General features: G+C 42.4%; 1 protein-coding gene and 1 long non-coding RNA gene across 6 annotated transcripts in view; both read right to left on the bottom strand.

Moving 5' to 3' along the window:
• Positions 1–32: 32 nt before the first annotated feature.
• On the bottom strand, positions 33–18,922 carry LOC142064520 (uncharacterized). Of its 3 annotated transcripts, XR_012663139.1 has the most exons (8): positions 14,635–18,922; positions 13,244–13,370; positions 9,202–10,764; positions 8,831–9,036; positions 7,743–7,845; positions 6,729–6,865; positions 4,358–4,509; positions 33–1,713 (listed from the first exon to the last, which is right to left on the bottom strand). It is a non-coding gene; the product is annotated as an uncharacterized LOC142064520 (long non-coding RNA). The 3 variants fall into 3 exon arrangements; XR_012663138.1 differs by lacking the exon at positions 4,358–4,509 and having other exon boundaries at positions 33–1,531; positions 8,831–10,764; XR_012663137.1 differs by lacking the exon at positions 4,358–4,509 and having other exon boundaries at positions 8,831–10,764.
• A 2,006-nt stretch (positions 18,923–20,928) lies between these two features.
• CABCOCO1 (ciliary associated calcium binding coiled-coil 1) overlaps positions 20,929–22,308 on the bottom strand; it is a 238,680-nt gene continuing 237,300 nt past the window's right edge. For 2 of the 3 annotated variants that reach the window (XM_075109606.1, XM_075109609.1), the window contains one exon: positions 20,929–21,258. In XM_075109606.1, the coding sequence (XP_074965707.1) occupies positions 21,181–21,258 (78 nt within the window). In that variant the 3' untranslated portion in view covers positions 20,929–21,180. The remainder of the gene's footprint in view (positions 21,259–22,308) is intronic. The other variant, XM_075109607.1, reaches the window with a different exon arrangement.

A 22,308-nucleotide genomic window follows, 5' to 3' on the forward strand; every position in this document is an offset into this window, starting at 1 on the left:
ATGCAAAACCAATGTTTTAAAACCCAAGTTTTAAAACCACTTGCCATTTCTGGAAGGACCTCAACCTGGAGCTGACTGTTGCTATGCTGCTTACAAGGAATGGGTCTCACCCATTTATCTCCTGTTCACTTGTGATCAATGGCCCAATGGAAAAACTGCATCAATAATGAATAAGTAGCAAATGATGTGCTCTATCTTTCCAGCCCTGGCTATAATGAAGACCGTCAGGTGGTACAAATTACTTCACCTTAGTCATGTTGATTTTTACCAGCTGGAAATCTGGCCCAAGTTTCATTTGGTTCATGAAGGAAATAAACCATATAGTATAATGTCTGAGTTGACAACGCAGGTAGACCACAATTCCACAAAATCTGGCCGGAGGGAGAGCAAGGCTATTTGCATTGACCAGATGGCACAAGCACACTTTACCAAGCATGGAAAAAATATCCAGCCACAGAGAGGCTGCTGCTGGCTTGGTTGGGGCTCTGGCACCAAATCTCTGCACGAACCCAAGCTTTCTAAAGAGTCTGTGAGAAGATGCGAAAGCCCGTCCAAGGCTGAGCAGGCACTGCCAGTGACACAGCAGATGCATATGTTTCTAAGAATACTGAGGGGCAGCCTGGCACTCCGGTGAGTACTGGAAGCAGCACTGCACATGCACACGCAGCCACAGCTATCATTAGGGTTTTGCTGCTTTGGCACCTCTTCCTAATTTACTTAATTTCTATTTATACTATTCTGTTTCTGTTTCAAGCCTTTATCAGATGCTGACATGTTTTGTGCAGAGCCAAACTTTGGAAGGAGGCTTTGGAAAGAAGTCGTTTAAGGGGAGCTTAAAAATGTCAGAGCACTGGGAAGGGCAGTTCTCAAGCAAGGGGTGGCCACTGTAACTGCAAAAAGGCAACTGGGCCAGTTTTCCACTGGGCTAGGCTAGTGCTCTCCTGCCTGGGGCAGGCAGGTCCCAAGGGTCTGTGGAACATACTGGAGAGTCTGTGAAGGCTAATGGGGAAAAAACTACCCTTGTTGACAGCAGCTTTCCACACCTGGGTCTGAACGTCCATTGGAAAATGGAGGTAGAGGTCTGCAAATCAAGGGACGTTGAAAACCACAGCATTAGCATGTCCCAGCTCAGTCTCTGGGGTAGCTAGTAATCGTGTCCAACTGATGAGTACTTCTGAAATAAATTGCTTAGTTATTGTGATCATACTGCAGAGCATAAGCAGAGGGTGGGAGGTAACACTTCCCTTTGCCGCCGTCTGTGACCCAGTGACATGCTTGTCATGGCTTGGCTGGAGGACATATGGAGCTCCTGAGAAACAGCTCCTAGGGAAAAGCTATACACGCCGTGCCTGAGCAGCACTGATCGACAGTTGCGGTGGTTAAAACTCCGAGAGCTCAAATACAAGTAGCAGATGAGAAGAACACAGCTGTTGATGTTGACATGTGGCTGGCCTTATGGAGTGATGATAAACAGCTGGAAATGCACGTGATGCACTGGGTAATCAGGACGGAGTGAAGAATTTCAGGCTCGCTGGAACATCACAAACAAAAAGGCGATCAACTGAGGACACCAAATCCTTCCTTTGCAAATCATTTGTAGATCTTTTACTGCCTCATACTACAATGGGCTTCAGTCCCCTGGCTTCGGGAAGACACACATGGCAAGGCTGCCGGCATCCAGGCAGGCCAGGCCCTCACAGGCATCCTCAAAACCTCCCAGTACAGAAAAAACATTTAAGGTGGATTAATAACTTCAGGCAGAAAAAAAGAGAAATCCTGTATCTCTGTGAATGACCGAGGAGAAGATGTAAAATCGGTTCACAGTAGCAAATCTCCCTTCCTGGAGGAGCTTTTTTCTTTTTTTCCCCCCTGGATAATGACACCATTAGCAAGCCCTCCATGCGGAGCAGTCCCAGACTTCAGGGCACACCGCTCCCTACACCTCTCCAAGGCCATGTGTGGCACTGACAGCTGTAGGACTTCTCTTCAAGCCATTCTGCAGGGAGACCAGCTACTGCAGCATCGAAAGCCCTGTCTAGAGCTACCTTAAAACGCAGGAGCTTATCTCTGTATTTCAATGGCGTCTGGTTTTGTACTCTGCCATAAGCTTTAATTGTTGCTGTTCTGAAGAAAGCCTTTGTTCAATACAACTGCCTACTTCGCGATGACATCATCCAAGACTGTGGAAAGAAAGCACAGCCCGGAGTAGTCAGGCATGTGATGATGTATAAATAGCACTGACAGAACAATATTATAAACTCTATTGGTACAGCTGAGATAAAAATAGAAAGTTGCTGATTCATCTAAGACATCGGCTAGAGGGATGGAGTGAGGTTCAGCTACAATAAACCTTCTCAGCTAAAGCATGTTACTTCACCATGAATCAGCTGCTCAGATCTTTCATTCTTTTCAGAAAAGCACCTGTCTCTTCCTGCTTCATTCCTCCATTACTGAACACATGAAATATAGGGCCTGATTTTATTTCTGCTTCCCTTACGCTGAAATATGTTTTAGTCAGAGAATTCTCTAAGGCTTTATATACATGTAGGAAAAGCAGAAGCATTCCTAAAACTGCTTGCCAAGTGCTTGGTAACGGCAAGGTTTATGTTATTGTTCACAGCTATGTTTCTACTTTGCTTGCCTCTAGAAAAACAAACAAGGGACCATTATTTCAATAAAATTGGCAATGCTGAACCACACTTCCAAAACCTCTGAATCTATAATGACTAGGTCATTTTATGGCTTTCAAGAAGATACATGCGAAGTCAAGAACACATCCGCATACACTGCGCTTTTCAAACCTTTCAAACAGGCAAAACGAAATCTCACATGCCAAGACTAGAAATACAGGAATTAAAGGGAAAAAGGAAGCCAAGAGATAGTGACTTGCTCCTTGGAAGACATCAGCAGCAATTACTTGTGCTGTGTCTCACATGGCCCACAATTTATGATCCCATTTGATTTCACTTTTGAAGTATCTGGAGTGTAACATCAGTCATGTTGCCCCTCTTCATAGGAAGACCCTGGAGGAAAGTACATGGACTACAGCACCAAAAACTAGTGCTGGAGCTGCACGTTCAGGGGCAGCTGCCCTTGGGAAGGGGAGTCTCACACTGCGGCCTGTCTGCGTCCAGAGCATGCATCACAGTGACAGCAAGCTGCCCGGTGTAGGATGCTGGCTGGCCGCAGCCACTGATAAACAGGCAGCTCCAGGAATCCCTCTCTTGTGGCAAATTCTTACCCACAATGTGGCCACCGTATTTTTAGATACAGTTAAAAGAGGTCTTAAGTGTTTAGCTTACAGTTTTTAACACTACAGCCATATGGCAAAATGAAGTAGAGATAATAAATGGTAACTAAGATTATGAGGTTTCTCTCCATGTTGGGCAAGCTCCTCTGTAATCAGTACAACACTGCTCAGAGCATTGACTTGGGCTAATGAGTAGAGCCAGGACACTCACAGCCTGCTCCTTCACCTCCTGTGTGACTGTCTCTCCCCCACAAAGCCTCCTATCGCTTGTGCATCACCTTGTGATCGCTGCATAATGATGACAAAACCTCCAGCAGTATGGAAGAAGACAGGTCACCCTCTATTTGTGAACACCATCCTGCTGGATCTCCACAGACAGCAGGTGACAGAAATAAGCTTTCCTCAAATCATGCAATTGCTTTGGAATTTATCACCCATGATTCCACTTATCAGTAACCTACTAAGTTTCTGTGTGCCAGCAACTTAAGTCCACATTCTGTTCCTCAACAGCATGACCTTACACTGTGATCATCGTCCACGTGAGAGTCAACGACACGGACATGGACATATCAGCCGCATTACAGCACCTTGGTTTGTACAGGTAGAGCTCTTTATCTACTGACTGCATCTTGGTTTGCACCAGAGCTAAGTTGCTTGTTTAGGACCATTAAAATGAGCAAGGCTTTTACAATTATGGAACTTTATATTAATTTTTAAAACTTGCAGATGTTGCAATCTGTACATACAGGAATAGCGCCAAATGTTATGATGACAGGAAAAAAAGTTATATTGGCTGTTTTTTAAAAGTAAGGAAGCAGGAAAAAGAAAAATGTCACCCTACCACTATCAAGGCATTACACGTATCTGGTTTTGCACACAACTTTCAGTTAGCAGATTTGCATTTCTGATAGTGAGTTAATCAGCTAATATTTTTATGAGCACAAAACCAACAAAATAGCGGGGGCGGGGGGGGGCGGAATGACAACAAAAAGCCCTTATTTGCTTTTGAGGTATGTTTATATTCACTAAATCCTTCCTGCTATGCCCAGAGAAGACCTTTGCTGCACATGAGTTTCAGACAGCAATGCCAACGGTGATCCTACATACCTGCCACTTGTGTCAGCATCCTCCTCTGGAGCGAGCAGCACTGGGAAGAACGCCCTTTGGGATGCCACTGTGCCGCTGTGGAGCGTCTCAAAGAATTTGCAGCTCTAGCATTACTTTGGCCGAGGTTGCTGGTCGATCAGCATCCTGAGGTGCTTTGCAGAGAGCATTTAACTGACGCTCAGTGATTTACATAAGCAACATATGTTTTATATTATCAACATCTCCTTTGCATGCCATTTGCATGTCAGTACTGGTAGAACCTGCTGATGCTAAGACCCGCTTCAGCTTTGAAGCTTGGGACAATAACAAAATAACCTGCTATTTGTTTATGTTAGTAATAAAATCTACTAACAACTATGATGTGATCGTGGCCTTAACAAGAAGGGTAGCCAAAGGAAACCTTCTCAGTAAAGAGGAGATGAAGGAAGCGGAAGGACTGTCTGTCGATTTTCTAAATCTAGTCCAAGAAGTTGATGGTTATGCTTGAAGTCTTAAATTATTTTGGACCACAGCTTTCCGAAAGATTGCTTGGAGGACAAAGAGAGATTGTAGCATTCTCTTCTTCCTAGGATAAAGGTTTTGAGAGATGGAGCAGAGCCGAACACTACAATTGCTGTTTTCCTGAATCTGTCAGAAGCAGCCAAGGAGCAAGGGTGGACGCACTGTCCCAGCATGGCAGCCTCTCCTAATCGCTGTTTTCCCTGGGCACCCCTCCCTGCTTCGCCTCCTGCCCTGCCTCTATTCCTTCTGCCACATAGCCAGCCATATGGATTATCCTGTGCCTTGGGGCTGGGAGAATGGGCGCCTTTGTATTGCACTACGAAGCCGTCTGAGGGACTGCAGCTGCATGTGCATAATCACCAGATAGTTTATTGAATTTATATATATTATATATATAACATAGCAATGCCACTACAACTGGGGGCATGCTACATGGGAACAGATCAAGAGTACCTTTTATATGTAATCATGTAGTCTTGGATTTCCGAGGTAGAAAAAAGCTGGTTTATAAAGCACACCTAAGCAGGCAATTTAAATTTTTGGCATCTCTTCCCCAATATCTCCACCACTGGTGAATGTGTGAATGTAATTTTGGCTCACCACATCCTGGCTCAGTGGATTTTACAGCAGACCATTCTGATAATGCTGTAGACTTACAAGTGAATAAGACTTCTAATATACCAGCACAATTTATTCCCATTTCCAGTTTAATGGAGCCTTTCTGATTATTTTCACAGAATTGTGTAAGGGTTTTTTTTTTCCCTACTGCACAAAAGGGAAAAGCTCCTAATGTGTTCCTGAAATGCCTTGTGAAGTTAATGTGACTTATTCTCTATCATCAAGAGAATGATACCGGAATGAATGAAAGTCAATATTTTTTCTCAAAGTTTCTTAATATTCAGTCCTCATACAGTGTAAGGGAGTAAACTCTCAATTACACAAAGGCAAATACAGAGGAAACCGTCAAAGTCAATAGAGTTATTCTGGACACCTGAGTAATTTGTCCCTTGGTATGATTCAGTCTCCAAAATCCACTCTGAATGTCCATAACAACTGTTTGCTATTCACTTACATTTTTAGTTCTGTTATAATTCTAATTTTTTCCATGTTTCACAAATAACTGGAGTCAGTTTCTTTCAGATGATGCTGTTTCCCCAACTTGGCTTCCCTATGAATAACCTCCATCATCACTATGCTACTTTTGCTTGAATGTTTCATTTTTAACAATAAACATCTATCCCAGATGCCTTATTTTCAGCTTCATTAAATGTTTTACTAGTTCATCTTGAGTCACGTCAATATTTACCTTGGACATGGTTCCTTATCCTTTAGTTTCTAATACCAGAATTCTCCAGACAAACTTATTGTTCCTGGCTTGCCTTCTCCAAGCCACAACTTAAAACTTTTTTTGACATACTAAATAAGATGCAAATTCACCCAACTATTTGCTTTGCTGCATGCTGCCAGCTATGCCTATTCCAAACATCTCTGAACTGATTTATTTCAATTTCTGTGTACACACGGGTCCCAAACCTATACCCAGTTACTCTGAAGTAATTTCAAAGCCATTTAATCACAGCAATTAGCAGAAGAGAAAGCAGAAACCAGATATCAACCTTTCAGGCATAGTACCACAACAGACTTTTTCTACTGACCTCTTGCATCCTAGAGGAAGGGTGTCAGGAAACCAGGAGGGATTGCCAGCTCCAGCACCTTTGCGTTGGTCCTCACTGCACAAACCTGGATGGTTTTCGGAGAGATGGGACCGTGTTTCTTCACTCCAGCTCTCTCCCCTGCTCCTGACCAGCAGGACCGACTTGTGCTGAGCCACGTGCAGCATGGAGGTCATCATGCTGCTTCTTGTACTCACCTGTGTGCTGAGCAGGTCAGAAGAAACCTTGTAAAATAGCAAGCAGCAGTAGGAGGCCACGTTCACCAGACAGGAGGGCAGCAGCAGTGTGGAAGTAAGTTCTCCAGTAATATCAGTAAGGTAGGTAATGGTGGCAACTAAGAGAGAGGAGAGGTGGTGTTGAGAGTCATATTGGAGCAATACAGAGCCTAGGAGGATGTAAAGGTGAGGGGAATAGGTTCTGCCCCTTTTGCAGCTGTGTTTGAGCAGCCTCTGACTTTGGCAAGACATTGGCAACAACTGGCATACGGCAACAACAAATATGTAAAGGAAAGCATCCATGGGCATGGGGAGGAGCAGCACAGGTGTCGGGGGGATGGCATTTTAGGGGAGATAACGTACAGCCAGTCGGTCTGTGGGACCCCAAGGATACCTTCAGGCAAGGGGGACCTGAAATAGCTCAGTGCGCTTATCCCCAAGCAGTCCTGAGCTGTCGCCCACAGAGCTGTCCAGATCCTGGATGCTCCTTGCCCCTGTAAGCACGTTTGCTTGAGAAAAGTTGTATCTAAATGCATACAAGGCAACGGGCAACCAAAGTTTGAGAAGTGGAATATTCTTGATCATTTTCTCAATCTTTACACCGAGTTTACTTCAGGTCCTTTTTCAAAGCAGTAGCACAAAAAAAGTAGCATGAGGTTTGATATATTTATATTTTATATTCATGTACTGCACTGGAATAAAACATTTTGAATTTTATATTGGATATGAAAAAGCAAAGATGTCAAGCTGGGAAAGTGCTTTGAAAATAACAAAGGACTTTATATGGGATTGTGTGAGGTCATTTTATCTGTTATTCCTGACAGTATTTAAGTACCTCTGTTCAGTTTGCAATGCCTTTTGTTGTCACCCGCTGAAATCAGCGGTGGAGGCTAGCAGAGCAGCAGGGCGCGCACCACAAAGGGATACGTTAGGAAAGAAGCACTCAGATTTTCTGAGATCTCCAAAGCGAATATTATACCTGTGCCATCAACTCACGTTTGTCTAGAGGTGTCCACGTGGCCTAGAGAAGCTGTGAGCCACATTCTTGTGAGAGGGGAGACAATTTCACATCATGCCGACTTCCCTGAGCAGGATACTTCTAGGAGTAGATCAGGGAGATGGCTTTAGATCTCAACCCAGGTGTGCAACAGTTTTAAGCAGAAATCCAGGGTGTTAAGCTGAGTTCACAGCGCAACTACATCAGCGACAGCTGCACATGCAGATACACGGGGCTAGTTCTGAAATACCTTGCCTGGGTGCATTAGTAACAGCAGCACAAGTAAATAATTTCTGTAGTTAGCCCACATGCCACTGCTAACATCCCAGAAAGAGTACACCTGCACAGTGTAATGAAACTAATATTTCTGTGTACCCTAGACCATGTTATAGCTTACAGACTGCTCCCCCGTGCTTTGACCCAAAAGGGCTATACTGCCAAAAGAACAATTGAGGTTTTATTTGTTTTTGAAAGAACTTGCTCACCTCTAAAGCATAGGTGTTCATTTTCCTCTTTTGGTCTAAGCCAGATTCAGAAAAAGAGATGAATTTGAAACTGGGATATTCAAATTCCCTTCTCTTTCCTATGTCCCCCTGCACATATGCTCCAGCAAACAAAAGCAGCTTGGTACAGGGAGGGAGGTGAGACAGGATGAGGGGCCACAGCCTCCCACAAACACATGCAGCCAGCATATAAAAAGGAATGGTTGAGTTTCATGTAAATGATCACTTATAGAGGCCTAATAAATTATTCTGTGCAATGCTTCGTCAGAGATTTTTCTCTGCCATTTTTGTTTTGCATGTGTATGTAGGAGCTTTTTCCCCTTGAAGGATAATGTTCAGGTTTCAAAATTTATATTAATCTGTCACTGCATTCATCTGCCAGTCTGTGAAAAGACTTTATTTTTTAATAAAGTGTGGTTTTTTCTTTTTAATGTGTTGCCATATCAAAACAGAGAGTTTAGGTTGAGCCCTTTCAACAGCAGTACTGCATAGCATGGAATGACATGTAGGAAGGCTGCTTTTTATATAGTACGATGTCATTTGACCCGAACAACTAATCAGAGTTCTAGAGGTTTTGTATTTACCCTGGCTGGGGACTGGCAAGTGTCTTCACTGCAAATCTCTCTGCTCCCAAGGACAGTCTTAATTTCCAGAGCAAAGGAGGACTCAGCCAGAGACAGAGGCTTTGCTGACAGATCCCCAGCATTTCTATTCAGGCAGGAGTACTGGCCGAAAACCTCTCAGGGTGGTTTTGTTGTTTGGTTTGTTTTGGGTTTTTGGTTTTGTTTCTCTGTTGGGACAGGGTTGCTACTCAAAAGAAATTATTAATTGCTTCCTTCAGAGCAAAGGTCCCTGACAGCCTCTGCTGGGTACCATCAGATGCCTTCCCCTCCCCTGCTCTCCATCCCACCTTCCAGCTAGAGGTTACCCAGGCTGCGAGCTGCACCTTACCCACCTCACCTCCTTGGCTGGTGCGGCTGTGAAAGTCCCGCTGTGAGGTTCAGCCTGTGTGTTACAGCAATCAGCTCTGTGCTGCCACCTCTGCTTGGGATATGGACAGGGAAGGGACGATATAAGAGGGCACTACAAAAAGTATTGCAGAGGATGCCCATCAAATCCTCACATTTCTTCCTGTTGCTGTCATGGATAGCACCGGGGCTAATTGCTTGGCTGGGGTCTCACTTGAGCCTGTACGCTTGAGCCCCTGTGGCTACAGAGGACACCTTTCTCTCAATATGTGCTGTCTCAATGCTTCTTATTCTGAGCTTGCCCTACCTTGAGACCTAACTAAAAATGGCATCAGATTACTGTGCTGTGATCAATCAGTGTGTTCACTTCCTCTCATTCACTCTTTGCCTGTATATCTTCTATTATTCTTTCCCTCAATTGTTTTTTTCTTCCCATCAAAATACCTGGAAGTATTCCAGTAACTTTTCTCTGCTGCTAAATATGAGCATTTTATTTACTGACTTCCACTTGAAGTTGATCTTGAACAGCACGATGGCTTTACACATAATATTTCACATAGGGCCCGTGATTTCAGTGCCAATTGCAAGATAGATACATGCTAGTCCCACCTGTTTGAGTTCTGTTTTCTCCTCACCTCTGGGAATTTCCATTTCGCTGCCTTCATTCCCACCAGCCATCCTGTGTTTGGCCATATGATTGCTTCCCTCCTGGAACAGAGCGGACAGTCATTCAGCCTGCAGGTCACACCTAGGTAATCTTTAATCACTAGGCAGCTTTGCTGATAGCAATCTCATTTCTTCTTTCAGAATAAGGGAAAAACCCTCCATGAGAAGACAGAGGGTGTGAGGATGATTCTGAATTAGTCACTGAAAAAAGGTCCAAGGCTCAATTCTTAGTATCAGTCTCTCCAGTGGAAACACAGAATGACTCCAATAAAATAGGTGGAGTCGCAATGGTATAGCTGAGATCTGGATCAAGATAGGGGTTTTGGAATACGCTGCTCTGAGGGTTTCTTTTTTTTTTATTACAGACACCTCATCTCCTGCTTTATGAGTTATTTTGAAGGTTTACTATATCCGAGAAAGTAGAGCAGGAGTTCAGATTATGAACTTTGATTGCTCATGGTTTATTCAATATTTTTAATAAAGTTTGAAAAGGTTCCCTTCCATCAAATAATGTCCCCTTTGATTAATCAATTGAATTTGATATTTGCTCCATGGAGAATACAAAGCAGTATATCCCTTTGCCAGTTGTTTACAGGCAGCTTCGCAGCACACAATAGAACAATTATTTTCAAAGTAAAAGAGCTGTGATCATAAATGTTAATAAACCACTTAATAGTGTAGCATCTTTTTCTTCCTCTAAAAAACACACAATAAGGACATATCAAGCCATTTTAAATATAATTGGCATACTTTCCAAATAACACATCCAGGGAAGCAGAATCGTCTTAAATGGCCTCCTTCACATTTACATCTGTAACAGCTGCAGTAGCAGCTCTGTCGGGCTTGATTTTATTCAGTGTTGCAGGATCAACATAAAATCTAGGCTGAAAATTAAAGGGAGTAAATGTACCCCTCACAGTGAAGAAAATGGTCCAAGAGTATTTCTGGCCACAACTCACTTTCAAAAGCAGCTTTGTCATTTGTGCCTGGCCTAGTCCCAATAAGTGCTATTATGATTTGTTACATTTTCTATAGAACCAGGAGACCATTTATTAGCCCCATGGTATTGTATTGAGCTTCAATTATGTAATAGTCGTTATTCTGCTGAACATCCGAAGCTTTGTAAGAAAGTTTTAGCTTTGGAAAGAAACATACAAGGTTCTCAAATGATTTTGAGGAAGATCAAACTCCCCCTTTTTTGCTAGTTGAAAGAGGAAAGGTCCCTTCTTGATATAAATCATGAATAATTTGAATAGACTTTTCTCTAAAGAAAAACTCCTTTTTCTTTGGAAGCCATTGATAGCTTGGGATTCAAACAGAAGAGAATAAAAGAAGAAATAATAGTTTCTTCCTAGAAGAGAACGTGATAGGTATGCTTCCAAATTAGTAAGATTTTAATTTAATTATAACTGAGTGTGCGTACATGTGTGATTTGCCTCCTTATGACTGAGGAATGAGGGTCTCCCATATGTAGCTTGGAGGAGGAGGAGGGGGCAGGTCCTCAGCTGGTGTAAGCCTTGCTAAGGCCTCCTTGATGCAGAGTTTGCAGCTGATGCAAGTCGAGGATGTGCCCCCCACCATTCTGTTTGCCTGCTTAGCGGCCCATTAAGGTTCAACAACGCAAACTCTTGACACTTAATCGAACACCAATGGCCTTCCATTTCCAAGTGGTCTGAGCCATCCACGTCTCCCAGACTTGTTGATAAATTAACTACCATAAAATAACTAGTTAACTAGTTACCTGGCATCCATAAAGTAACTTCTACTTGACTAACATAAAATAACTACTAACTAGTTACCTGACATCATCCCCTTTCTATCACTCCTTAGTGTGTGTTTAAAAAAAAACAGCCCCAAAACATAGATTTTATAAAGCACTGACATCACAATAAAAATTGATCAGCTCCAAGCAATTCTGCCCTTCGCAAGCCATTTTACATGATTGAAGACTTCAGCTTCCAGTTCTCAGAGGCTCCTCCAGTTCTCAATCAAGTGTGAGTGTTTCCCTGCTCTCTGTCAATGGCCAGACGCTACAGTGCCTGCAACCACCAGCCACCAGGTAAGAGTCAGTCCAGCTGTTGCCTCTGATTTTTATTTGTTCTAAACCAATAACAAATACACCAAACACACAACAGACTTGCAACACATACATGCAACAGCTGCTCTGCCTCAGAGTAGCAAACCAAATTACTCCTAGGTATTCTCAGGAAATGGAAAAGCAGATTTCAAGGCTGGCAGATTTCTGAAATGATCTTTCTTTAATGTATGCTCAATTTAACTGGTATTTTAGTAAAATGACTCTAGCATTATGCCAGCTGAAGAGAAAGTAGAAAGTAAATCAACAAGCATTTTTTTCGTCTAGACTTCAGCATCTCAGAAATTCACAACCAATGCAAGTTGGCTTCCAAGGTTGCACCCCTATTAAAAACCAACCAATTCAAACACTGCCGCTATAACTCAGTGGGACTACAGCCGGTGCATAGCAAGCATACCTATGCTTGCATGTATGTTTTGCGCTCCGTGAGGGCAAGCAAGAATAAAGCAGGTGATAATACATTTTGACCACAACCATGTCATCCCGCGGTTATTTTTGCAGTATAAATGAGTTATATATGGATCAGATGCATTTGCATTTCATTCTCTAATTCCACTCAGAGCAGTATTTAATTGTCCTTTTTTTCACAAGAAGAGGAAAGAAGTTGAGTACATAGTTTACCTTAAAAAATGTGAATTGAAGTAAAATGCATTTGCAAGTTGCACATTTATTGGATCAAGTGAAATAAGGCATCAAGCCAGAATCTGATCTTGTTTGCCACTATGTAAACGATGAGTAAGTCTGCTAGGGTCAACAGAGCAGCAGCGGAGTCACATGAGTCACAGCACACTGCTCTTCGGAAAGATTTCTCCGTGGCTAAATATACTATTACAGTCACTTCAAGAAAAGCTCTGCATCAAGTTCTAATAAATGCTGGCAGCGATGTTGAGCTGTGAGCAGTCATAAAGCCAAAAGGATGAACAGGAATGAACAAGTGGCCTTAAAAACCCATTGAAGAGAATGGAAGTTTTGTCTGCACAAGAACTGAAGAAACAGAACTTTGGTAATGAAAATCATGACCTAATTTTTCCGCCACCCACATTTAGCCACCTTTCAAATGGTCTGGGGAAAAGAAAAATAGAAAAGGAAACAGAATTTTCGTCAGGATCAAAGTGCAGAAAATACCACTAAACTCAGCAGACTAAGTTTCTACAAGTTACCACTCGACTATGCAACAACACGGGGTTTGTTTCATTATAATTTTAACCAGGCTTGGCCCAATAAATCATGTCTTGCTCCTCCCAGGGGAACACATTAAACAAACCTACTGTTTTCAGTGAACAGGAACGGCCACACCAACAGAAGCCAATACATCATGCCATCCCCGTGATCCGGCAAAATAGTAATTGCAGTAAATACCCTTTGTATCTCCATCTGATACACACAGTGCTGAATCTGGAAAAATGAGAGCTCAGTAAACCATAAAAGAGATGCCCTTTGGTCTTGTCTTTTTTTCAGGGTGGTCATAAGTTAATGCTCTTACAACACTAGTTTTAGGTAACTAAAATTGCTTATCAAAAGAAGGTTTGCATTCTCTATCAACAAAGTACTGAATTAGAAGACATTTCATAATTCCTTATGAATTTCTCTCCCACCTAGTCTTTCTACTGGAAGCCTGATTAAATGAGTATTATTTCTTCTTAAGTGGTTTTACAGGTCGTTTATCTTAGATTTATGAGTATCAACCTACTTTAGAAGGTATTAGATAGCTTTAACGTTTGACACGTATTCTCTAAATCATTTACAGTGCTCTCCATTTGCACTAGACGATCAGTAATCTTCTCGATACTAGGTTTTATTGACAATGCACCATATAGAGTTCTTATTATAGGGTAATGATTTAAGATAGGTGCAAGATTGGGAACTAATAAATCCAAAAGCTCATTTTTGATTGTTGACACAGAGCTGAGGAATAATGTGCATCCATCTGAATCACTCTGTTTCTCAATAATGTAACACATACGTGTTTAACCTGTTAGGAGCACAATGCAGAGATGTGCAAACAGATCCTAATTCCTGCTTTGAGACTGGCAGACTCACGCTTAAAGCTCTGCCTTGACTCAGAGAAAACCACCAGTGGATGCGAGACTCCCCCACTGCGTGGAAGCACCTGCACCTGCCTTACACCCCGTGGTGGGTGCAGGCAATGGTGCAAGGGTGGGAGCAGGGGGCTCAGCCTGGTTCTCCGGGTTCCCGCACGCTGGTTCATGCCCAGTTGCACCTGGCTTACCACAGGTGGCTGCTGGTGTCCAAGCCTGACAGCCTCAAGCAGCCCAAGCACACCTCTGTTTTACTTGAGCCATGCCAAGGTAAACAGGTCTACTGAGATCAGGAAGCATTTTGCCTGAGTGGGGAGTTGCTAAGACTGAGATTAAGGGCTTAAAAGTCAGCCCCGTAATTCATATCTGGGAGACAGTATCAAAAGCTGTCATATATAACAAAGACTTACCTTCATGTAGCCGTACACAATAATAATTTCACAGAAATATTGGCACTGATAGTAATTGAATTCAACTGAATAACTGATTCAACTACTTCAATAGATCAGCCCCCATACCTACATTACTCACAGAAAATTGGAGTAGAAGAAAAAAAAATTAAAGCAAGAGCCTTTGGTAACAAATGAACGTCACTGAGTTTGACAGAATTGAAGTCTCACCTGCAACCCTGTAATCCAGAGGTATGTCTTTGAAATGCAGTCAAGAGATCTGTATCAGTCCTGCTTTTATAGTACGTCATTGGAGATGATTTCAGGGGCATCAGAGCTGCATGAACTGTCAATTTGTTAAGTTGAAACATGACATTTCAAAAAAAGGCTGGAATGATCTCAGAGCAAAACCAACACAACATCTGGATCCTGCTTTTATCCCAACAGCCACCTGGTAAGAAAACTCCAGTGAAAAATTGGTGTTAGTGGCAAAATTGTCCTGCGACAATTATACACGACTGTAATTTTGAATAGCAGGGAAGTACAGTACAGAGGTGGCTTTCCTCACCTTGCTCGTTCAGAAAACAAACAACCCAAAAATCCTTACTCAGGCTAGAGGCTTGGCAAGCTCACTCGGCTGTCTACAAATGATTTAGTAGCAGAGGAACTGGTGCCACTAAATGTTGAGAAGTCCAAACTCCAATCAAAACAGAATACCTCATTCAAAGCAACACAGTAAGCATTGCCGTTACCTTGTCTTACTTCAGTAAAACCAGGCACAGATTTGCTGCGGGAAGAGGAGGAATGAAAAAAAGGATCTTTCCCAAATTAGCCCTCCCCAATGCCGTAGGCACCATTCTGGCCTTGACACGAGGGAGCGCTTGCAGACCCCCAACCTAATAGCACATTAGCAGGCAATTTACTAACGTACTGTGAAACAGCAGAAATATCACAATTTCTCCATTTCTTATTTTCCACTTCTTATTTTCCATTTTCCTTATTAATGGAGCTAACTGCATTCTGCAATGTAGTATCTACATTTTTGTAAGCTTATTTCATTCTGTCAGTTCCTAAATCAGCAAAATTTAGCAATCTTCAACATCTCTCAGTGATGAGTGAAATTTCTTTTACTACTGTGAAGAAGGGAGGAGGTCAAGAAGGCTTGGGAAAATTTGTTAGTATGATCTGTAATATGAATCTGGCAGAAAAGAAATTGAGAACATTTCTTTGGAAAACAATCAAAGGGCAAAGTTTTCCTCATGGAGCTGCATGGTAATTCATGACTTATATGCTCCAAAGAAACTTGCTACTCTGATGATTAGGATAGCAAAATATTCACTGTCTGCCTAACTGACCAAAGATGGTCATTCTTCCTGCCTTTGTCAGTATCCTTCTGTTCAGGCAGGGCCACGCGCATGTCCCTCAACACACAGATAAAGACCGACTGATGCGCCTCTGCTCATGAAGATTATAATCTAAGTTAGATACGGCACAAAAAGAAAGGGCAGAAAGTAACAGGGCAGGTGGCAGAAATTTAGGCAACGTCTTACAGAGAGCGACACGTGCTTTCTCTTACCTGGGTCTCAGCTGCTCCTGGTGTACGTGAAGTCATCATCGTCGTGGTTAACCACTTACACCACCTCAACACATGGTAGTGACCAATAAAACCGAGGACCTTGAGAGCCTCTGAGTTGAGTAATCTTGAGCCTCCTGTATCCATTCCAGCTGGGGCTAACCAACAACACAACACTGATGCGTCGAACTTTTTGCCATGGAATAGCACGGTGGCCAGGAGTACACCTGAGTTCAAACAAGGACTAGACAAATTCATGGAGGAGAGGGTCCTTTGATTTCAAACCCCTGGTGGGTCTGGGTGCATACTTTGGCTCCACAAGTTTCTAAAGCACTGATCAACGGAAGGGTACGCCTTCACGTGGTGGATCACTCTCAGAGTGCCCCATTCCTATATCTGCCCTAAGCATCTCCTGTAGCCAATGCCAAAGGAAGGACCCTGGGACACTTGGATCCTGAACTGTCCAGACATGACTTTTCTTACACTATAATCAATACAATCATAAAATTAGACTGTTTACCCAAGAAAATTGTGTTGGATGGAGTTTATGATTCAAATTTTAAGAAACTTGCGTGAGACCTCTTCAGAAAGAGTCAGAAAGAGCTAAATAAAAACTTTGAAATATTTGTATAGACTAACCTCGGTGGAGGGAGGCAAAATCCTGAGGACTTCTTTGCAGTCACTGGAGGAACTGGCTCATCTATAAGGTGCTTCAGAGCACCCAGCAGAGGCCCCCACCATGAATCACCATCCACATCAGCATCCCAAACTGATACAGCTCCAGTAGCCTTTTTCCAGGAACAGAGGACAACTATACTTGTTTTGGGTGAATAACTTTTATGGACCATTTTTCCTTGTAGCCTCAATACGATTTCCTGTCAGGCCACAGGTCTCCCTCTCTCCCTTCCCCTACTGCACCTGGCCAGGGTGCTGGTAGTAACTCACCTTTCCCTTTTTTGTTCTTTGAATCAGCTGCATAAATATGGAAAATACATGCATCAGCACTGTGAGTGCAGAATTCTACCTGAACACAAACCTTACATTTAATGCTGTCTTTGTTGCGACAGTGACAGCACAAGCTTTAAAGCAGTGGGCTACTAAGTCAACTAGGTAAAAAGTCAGGTAGTTTCTACTGTGGAAATATTTTACATTCTGTTCTTTCTGCAATATTACTAATTCCAAGTTCTGTTTAATGCTCTGCATCTGAATGGGACTTTCAATTACATGAGTCACTGCAACTGCCCTTTGATTTTTTTCCCCCTTTTTTTGTCATCTATGTGTAATCTGAATCCACAACTGCTGAAGCCTGAAGCTTGCTCCGCACACTTGAAGTGCCGCAACAAAACGGGCTGAAATGTTGCATTCAGTTTTGAGTTGCTCATGGCAAGCAACGCTGCCCGCGTGTTCTGTCACTGCTGTCACTTCCTTGTGAACCCTGGCAGAGGTCTGGAGGTGGTTTCACCTTGAACACAACCCCTCCCTAGACCACCAGCATACAAGAGAGCTCTGTGGTTGCACATGGTGGCAGGGGCAGGTATAACACCATCCTAAGATGAGGGAGAAGGGAGAGGAAAGAGGGTGAATTGTCTAGTTACCTGCAGTACGACGTGCCACGCTGACTAGTGCTAATAAGAGCACAAACGCCACTTTCACATCCCAGTAAATCTACAGGTATTAAACTATGAATTTTTTACCAGCCTTGCCATGTGTATAACCCATGCTAAAGTTGTCTTCTAGAGCTCTCTTCTACAAATTTCTGGGTTAGCCCAGGATCAAACCTGTGCTAGAGGCTTTTCAAATAAGTACAATAAGTCCACCTGGATAAATGTTTTTTGGTGGTCAACTGAATCATGTGCTTAAGAGTCCGATTTAAACGATCCAACGCGCGCATTTTGTGGTCAGGTTGGCAGGGTAGGTTATTGAAGAAAATGTCTTTTTCTCACTTGTGAAAAGCTGAAGTTGGAGCCTACGCACAGTGGCTTTTCTGGGAAAGCAAATTTTCTAGGAATGCCAGTTACAATTTTAGGAAGGAAACAATGTGGTAATTTTCAAATTCAAATCAAATTTTGGCACAGAAGAAAAGAAGCAAGGCTTGAGGAGAAAAGGTCATGGCAAACAACTATGAAGCAGGTAAAAAACTGTTTTCTCTTTCTGTCTCCTTTTCCATTGTTTTCAAGCTAGCTTCTTACTAGAAAAATTGCTTTCCATCTCTTCTAAACGTCCATCACTCTCTCAGTATAATGCAGGAAAACACTGCCTGAAAATAGAGCTTTTCTTTTACTAGAGGATAATTACTAACTGTTCGCTGTCTCATAAAATTCTAGTGAAGACCAGGATTTTACCATGAAGATGCTAAAAAGCATCAATATTATACCTTATATAGGAAAAACTATAGCGTTTCATGTCCTCTGACCCCTGGAAAACCCCCACTCCTCTGGCAGACAAGGTATAACATAAAAACTCTTTCCTTCCTTTCTACACGATCTGTCTGATTTGAATTGAAAGCTCTATAGGGTGGGAACTATGTTAAGCATGTGTACTGTAAAGAACCATGTTACATCAACAGTGTTGCCAAAAAAAACCATAAAAATCAAAGATTGTTATACCAAAGCCTCAACTGTACGTCCCAGGAATGACAGTACAATTATTTTTAGAGATGACTATAGCAGTAACTCAACATGACACAAGAGACCTGAGAAACAGCAAGCCTGATTTAAACCAATGGAAAAGCCAGGAATGCAGAATGGAGACTGTTCTTAATGCACCATATTGCATCTGAACATTTTGTTCCTACCCATCTCTCCAAAGCATGACGTTTTGCATTTCATATTAACATTCTGAAGACATTAAAGGATTCTTTAATTTGATGTTCATATGCTGTGTCAGAACATGCACTCTGACTCCTTAGAGAGATGTTATGTCTACCTTTTACTCATATTCCCTCCTTCAGCCTCCTAACCACCCTCCCGCCCGCTCCCAAAAAATCCCTGGGGCTATTTTTATTGGTAGCATTATTTAGTTCAGCAGGAAGATAGCTACAAATACGGTTTGTGGGATTTGAACTTCACTTTGGATTTCTGCAATACCTCAGCTGTTACGCATATGCACTAAGACTGAATGCTCACAAATCACTGCAGTAATACTTGATGTTCATATACAATTTCTCATCTTCAAAGCACTTTAGAATTTCCCAGAGGTTCTACAAAATCTGGGAGAGGGAGGAAGAGATATGGGCAAAAGCCTTTGTTTAGCATTGGTCTTAACATAAATCATAGTTAGTCCCTTTCTGCTTAGCGCTGTAGCGGGAATGTTGTAGTCTTCAGGCTTAAGTCTGAAGTGCTAAACAACGCTAAATTGCCAATAACACGTTTTCACTAAAAAGTATTTAAATTAGTCCTTTTTTTCATACGGACAGATCTCTTCGGTTGTTCTGTTCCCACGTTTGAGTTTTTGAGTTCAAAACCAGGGAAACTTGCAGCATTAGCATAATGGGCTGGGAGATGAATTTATGTATCATAATAAAGGGCATTTTGATTTCAGGAAGTTGTGATCACAAAAAAAAAGAAAGGTATTTCAGATAAAACAACAAAGAACACAACCGGGAATCTTAACAATTTTAAAGGGTTAAAATGCTTCCAGGAGGGTGTTGGTTTTTTTAAAGGCAGAACTTCCAGCGCTCAAAGCAGAACAGGAGCTTCACGCAGCTCCCGCCCCGCGGGTGGCCAGCGCTGGGCGCAGCAGCCTCGGGCGGGGGGAGGCGAGGCGTGGCGGAGCGCCCCCCCCCCCCCCCCCCCCCCGCAGCAGGGGCCGGCGCTGCTTTCGGGGCGCTCCCCTCCCGCACCTGAGGCGCGCCCCGCGGCCACGCCCCGCGGCCACGCCCCGCGGCCACGCCCCCGCCCCGGGACGGCGCGCGTTCGCGGGGCGGGGCGGGGCGGCAGCGCCCCCTGCTGGCGCCGGGCAGCGCCACAGCAAAACTCTCGGGAAAAGGCTTTTTTTCCTTTTCATCCTTTTCCTCTTTTTATAGTTCTATTTTCCTTTTTTCCCCTTTCACCCTTTCCACTCCTTTTTTCTTGTTCCCCTCCCTTTCCCCCCTTTTTTCCCGTCTTTCTCGCCATTTTTTTCTTTTTTCTTTTTTTTTTTCCCCTCCGCCCCCCCCTCCCCTTTTCGGTTGGCCTCAGGCAGGCTGGCAAAATTTTTTCATTACCACCACAAAAGAAAATGGCGATGAAGCAAAACACAACTTAACTTCTTGCTTAATGGGAAACAAATACCAAGTTGTAATGAATAAAACATTCTATTTCTCAAATACGCCACTAAACATGTACCCCAAGCCAGCCTTTACACCGGAAAGCATGACTCGTGTTCTGCGTGCTTTCTAGGGCACAGAGCTCCCTAACACAATTATTAGTACAGGCTACGATTTTGAAACGTAGATGTTAAACTGGTTCTTCTGAGGTCATTTATTTGGTTAGATTCCTTTTGAGTTTGAAAGGTTTCTGTAATGTCTGACAAAATATGGAAACATTCTCAGATGAAAGGTTGCATGCATTCCAAAAAATTTCCACTGACATCAAAAGGAACTCTTCTCGGGAATACTGTGAATGTGCAAAGTCTTCCTTTATGCAATTTTAATATGGTGGAAATAAACAAGTGTAACATATTAAATTTGTTTTAAAGCTTAGGAAGCAATTTCAAATGAAAGAACATACATATTATTAATGAATAACTACAGTGAAAAGTGTGTGTTTATATGTTAATTAAGTTCTTTCCTCATTATATCTGCAATGCCTCAAAATTAAGTTTTCCCTCTACGTATTCTCCTTCTAGCAAAATATTTCCTGAAAAAAAAGCCATAGGTGTAAAGCTGAAACTGTTACATATTTCACAACTGCAAAAAGGAAAGCAAATGAAGCTACAGTGTTTTTTTTTTTAAAATTAGGATTTCTACAAACTGAACCTCAACATGTTTTAATTACATACCCTTGTGTTTATAATCTTCTACTTAAGTCTAAACTAAACAACACCACTGGCAGAACACAGTAAGTTTGAGGAACTGGGAGAACTATTTCTAGGTAATGTTAACAGAACCATTTTCCTTTATACAAAAATAATTAGGTCCAGGCAGGGAGCCAGTCCCCTGCGCACACCATCCCCTTACTGTCCAATTTCTGTAACATTCAACATCACCTTTCTTATCCGGTATCTTATTCAGGACTCTTTAATTTTTCTGTTCTCAAAGTATAAGCTTCTTCTTGCTTTTGCAGCTTTTCATTTATCTCCTGCTGTAAAGAAAATCAGAAGAAAGAAGTGGTTACAACGGAGCTATCTTAGGCTGCACATTGTCTTTGCGGTTTCGACACACTCTAGTGCAGTAAGACAGACATTATCCTACACACCTTCCTGTTTTGCAGACGTAACGGTGTTTTAGCCTGGACTTATGTGATAACACTTTATCACATTACTGTGCACAATCCCGACATACGGTACGACTGCCACGAACAGGAAGTGATCTGGGACAGCCATTTCTCACGTAACCTAGTCTTGGGAGACAGGCTCTTTTCCCCGCATTCTCAGGCAGCCTTTACCAATAAACACCAAATCAGAAAAATTGCTTTGGGATTTGGTTGTTGCCACTGTTCTCCTTTGCTGCAGATGTTTGTTCTCTAGTGTAATACATTTTATTGAAACACTGCTGGAATTAGAAAGCATTACTGAAAATGAACAATAAAAAAACATATTTCTGTGATGTTGCTTGTCTATCTTAATTACAAACACAATTAGAAATGTGTATCTCATTCTGGAAATCCAGGCTGCTGCAGACACGGAGTGTTTAATTTGCAAAGTAACATTTGTGGGGAAGGTACAAGGGCTGTGGCATATTTTAGTGAAATCTTGGCAGTGATAATGCGTAGCAGTTTTTAATTCTATAGCATTTGGAAATGTGGGATCACTGGAAAAAAGGCCACAAATACTGCGGGTTTATGGGGAATTTATGTATATTTCTCAATATCAGCATTCATCACTGCAAAAATACACGAGAAATGGGAAGCATACAGTGAGAGTCTTTCCAAGAGTTGCAAAGTTTTGTTCAAACAACTGAACAGCCTTAAAGGACCTCTACAGACTCCACATAAAGTGATTCAAAACTTAAGAGTTACAGTCTAATGGACTTCTTATCTAGTTTTGATAAAGTGGATGGATTTGGCCTAGAAAAGTCATGGTAACTTGCCATTTTAGGAACTTCTTGGCTTGCCAGACCTAGAAATCCCTACTAGGGCTATACTACAACCTATCAGCGGATTACCACAGCTAAAATGTTTTCAAAGGTCTCC

This window comes from Phalacrocorax aristotelis, chromosome 14 (assembly GCF_949628215.1).
Source record: "Phalacrocorax aristotelis chromosome 14, bGulAri2.1, whole genome shotgun sequence".
Classification (NCBI taxonomy): Eukaryota; Metazoa; Chordata; class Aves; order Suliformes; family Phalacrocoracidae; genus Phalacrocorax; species Phalacrocorax aristotelis.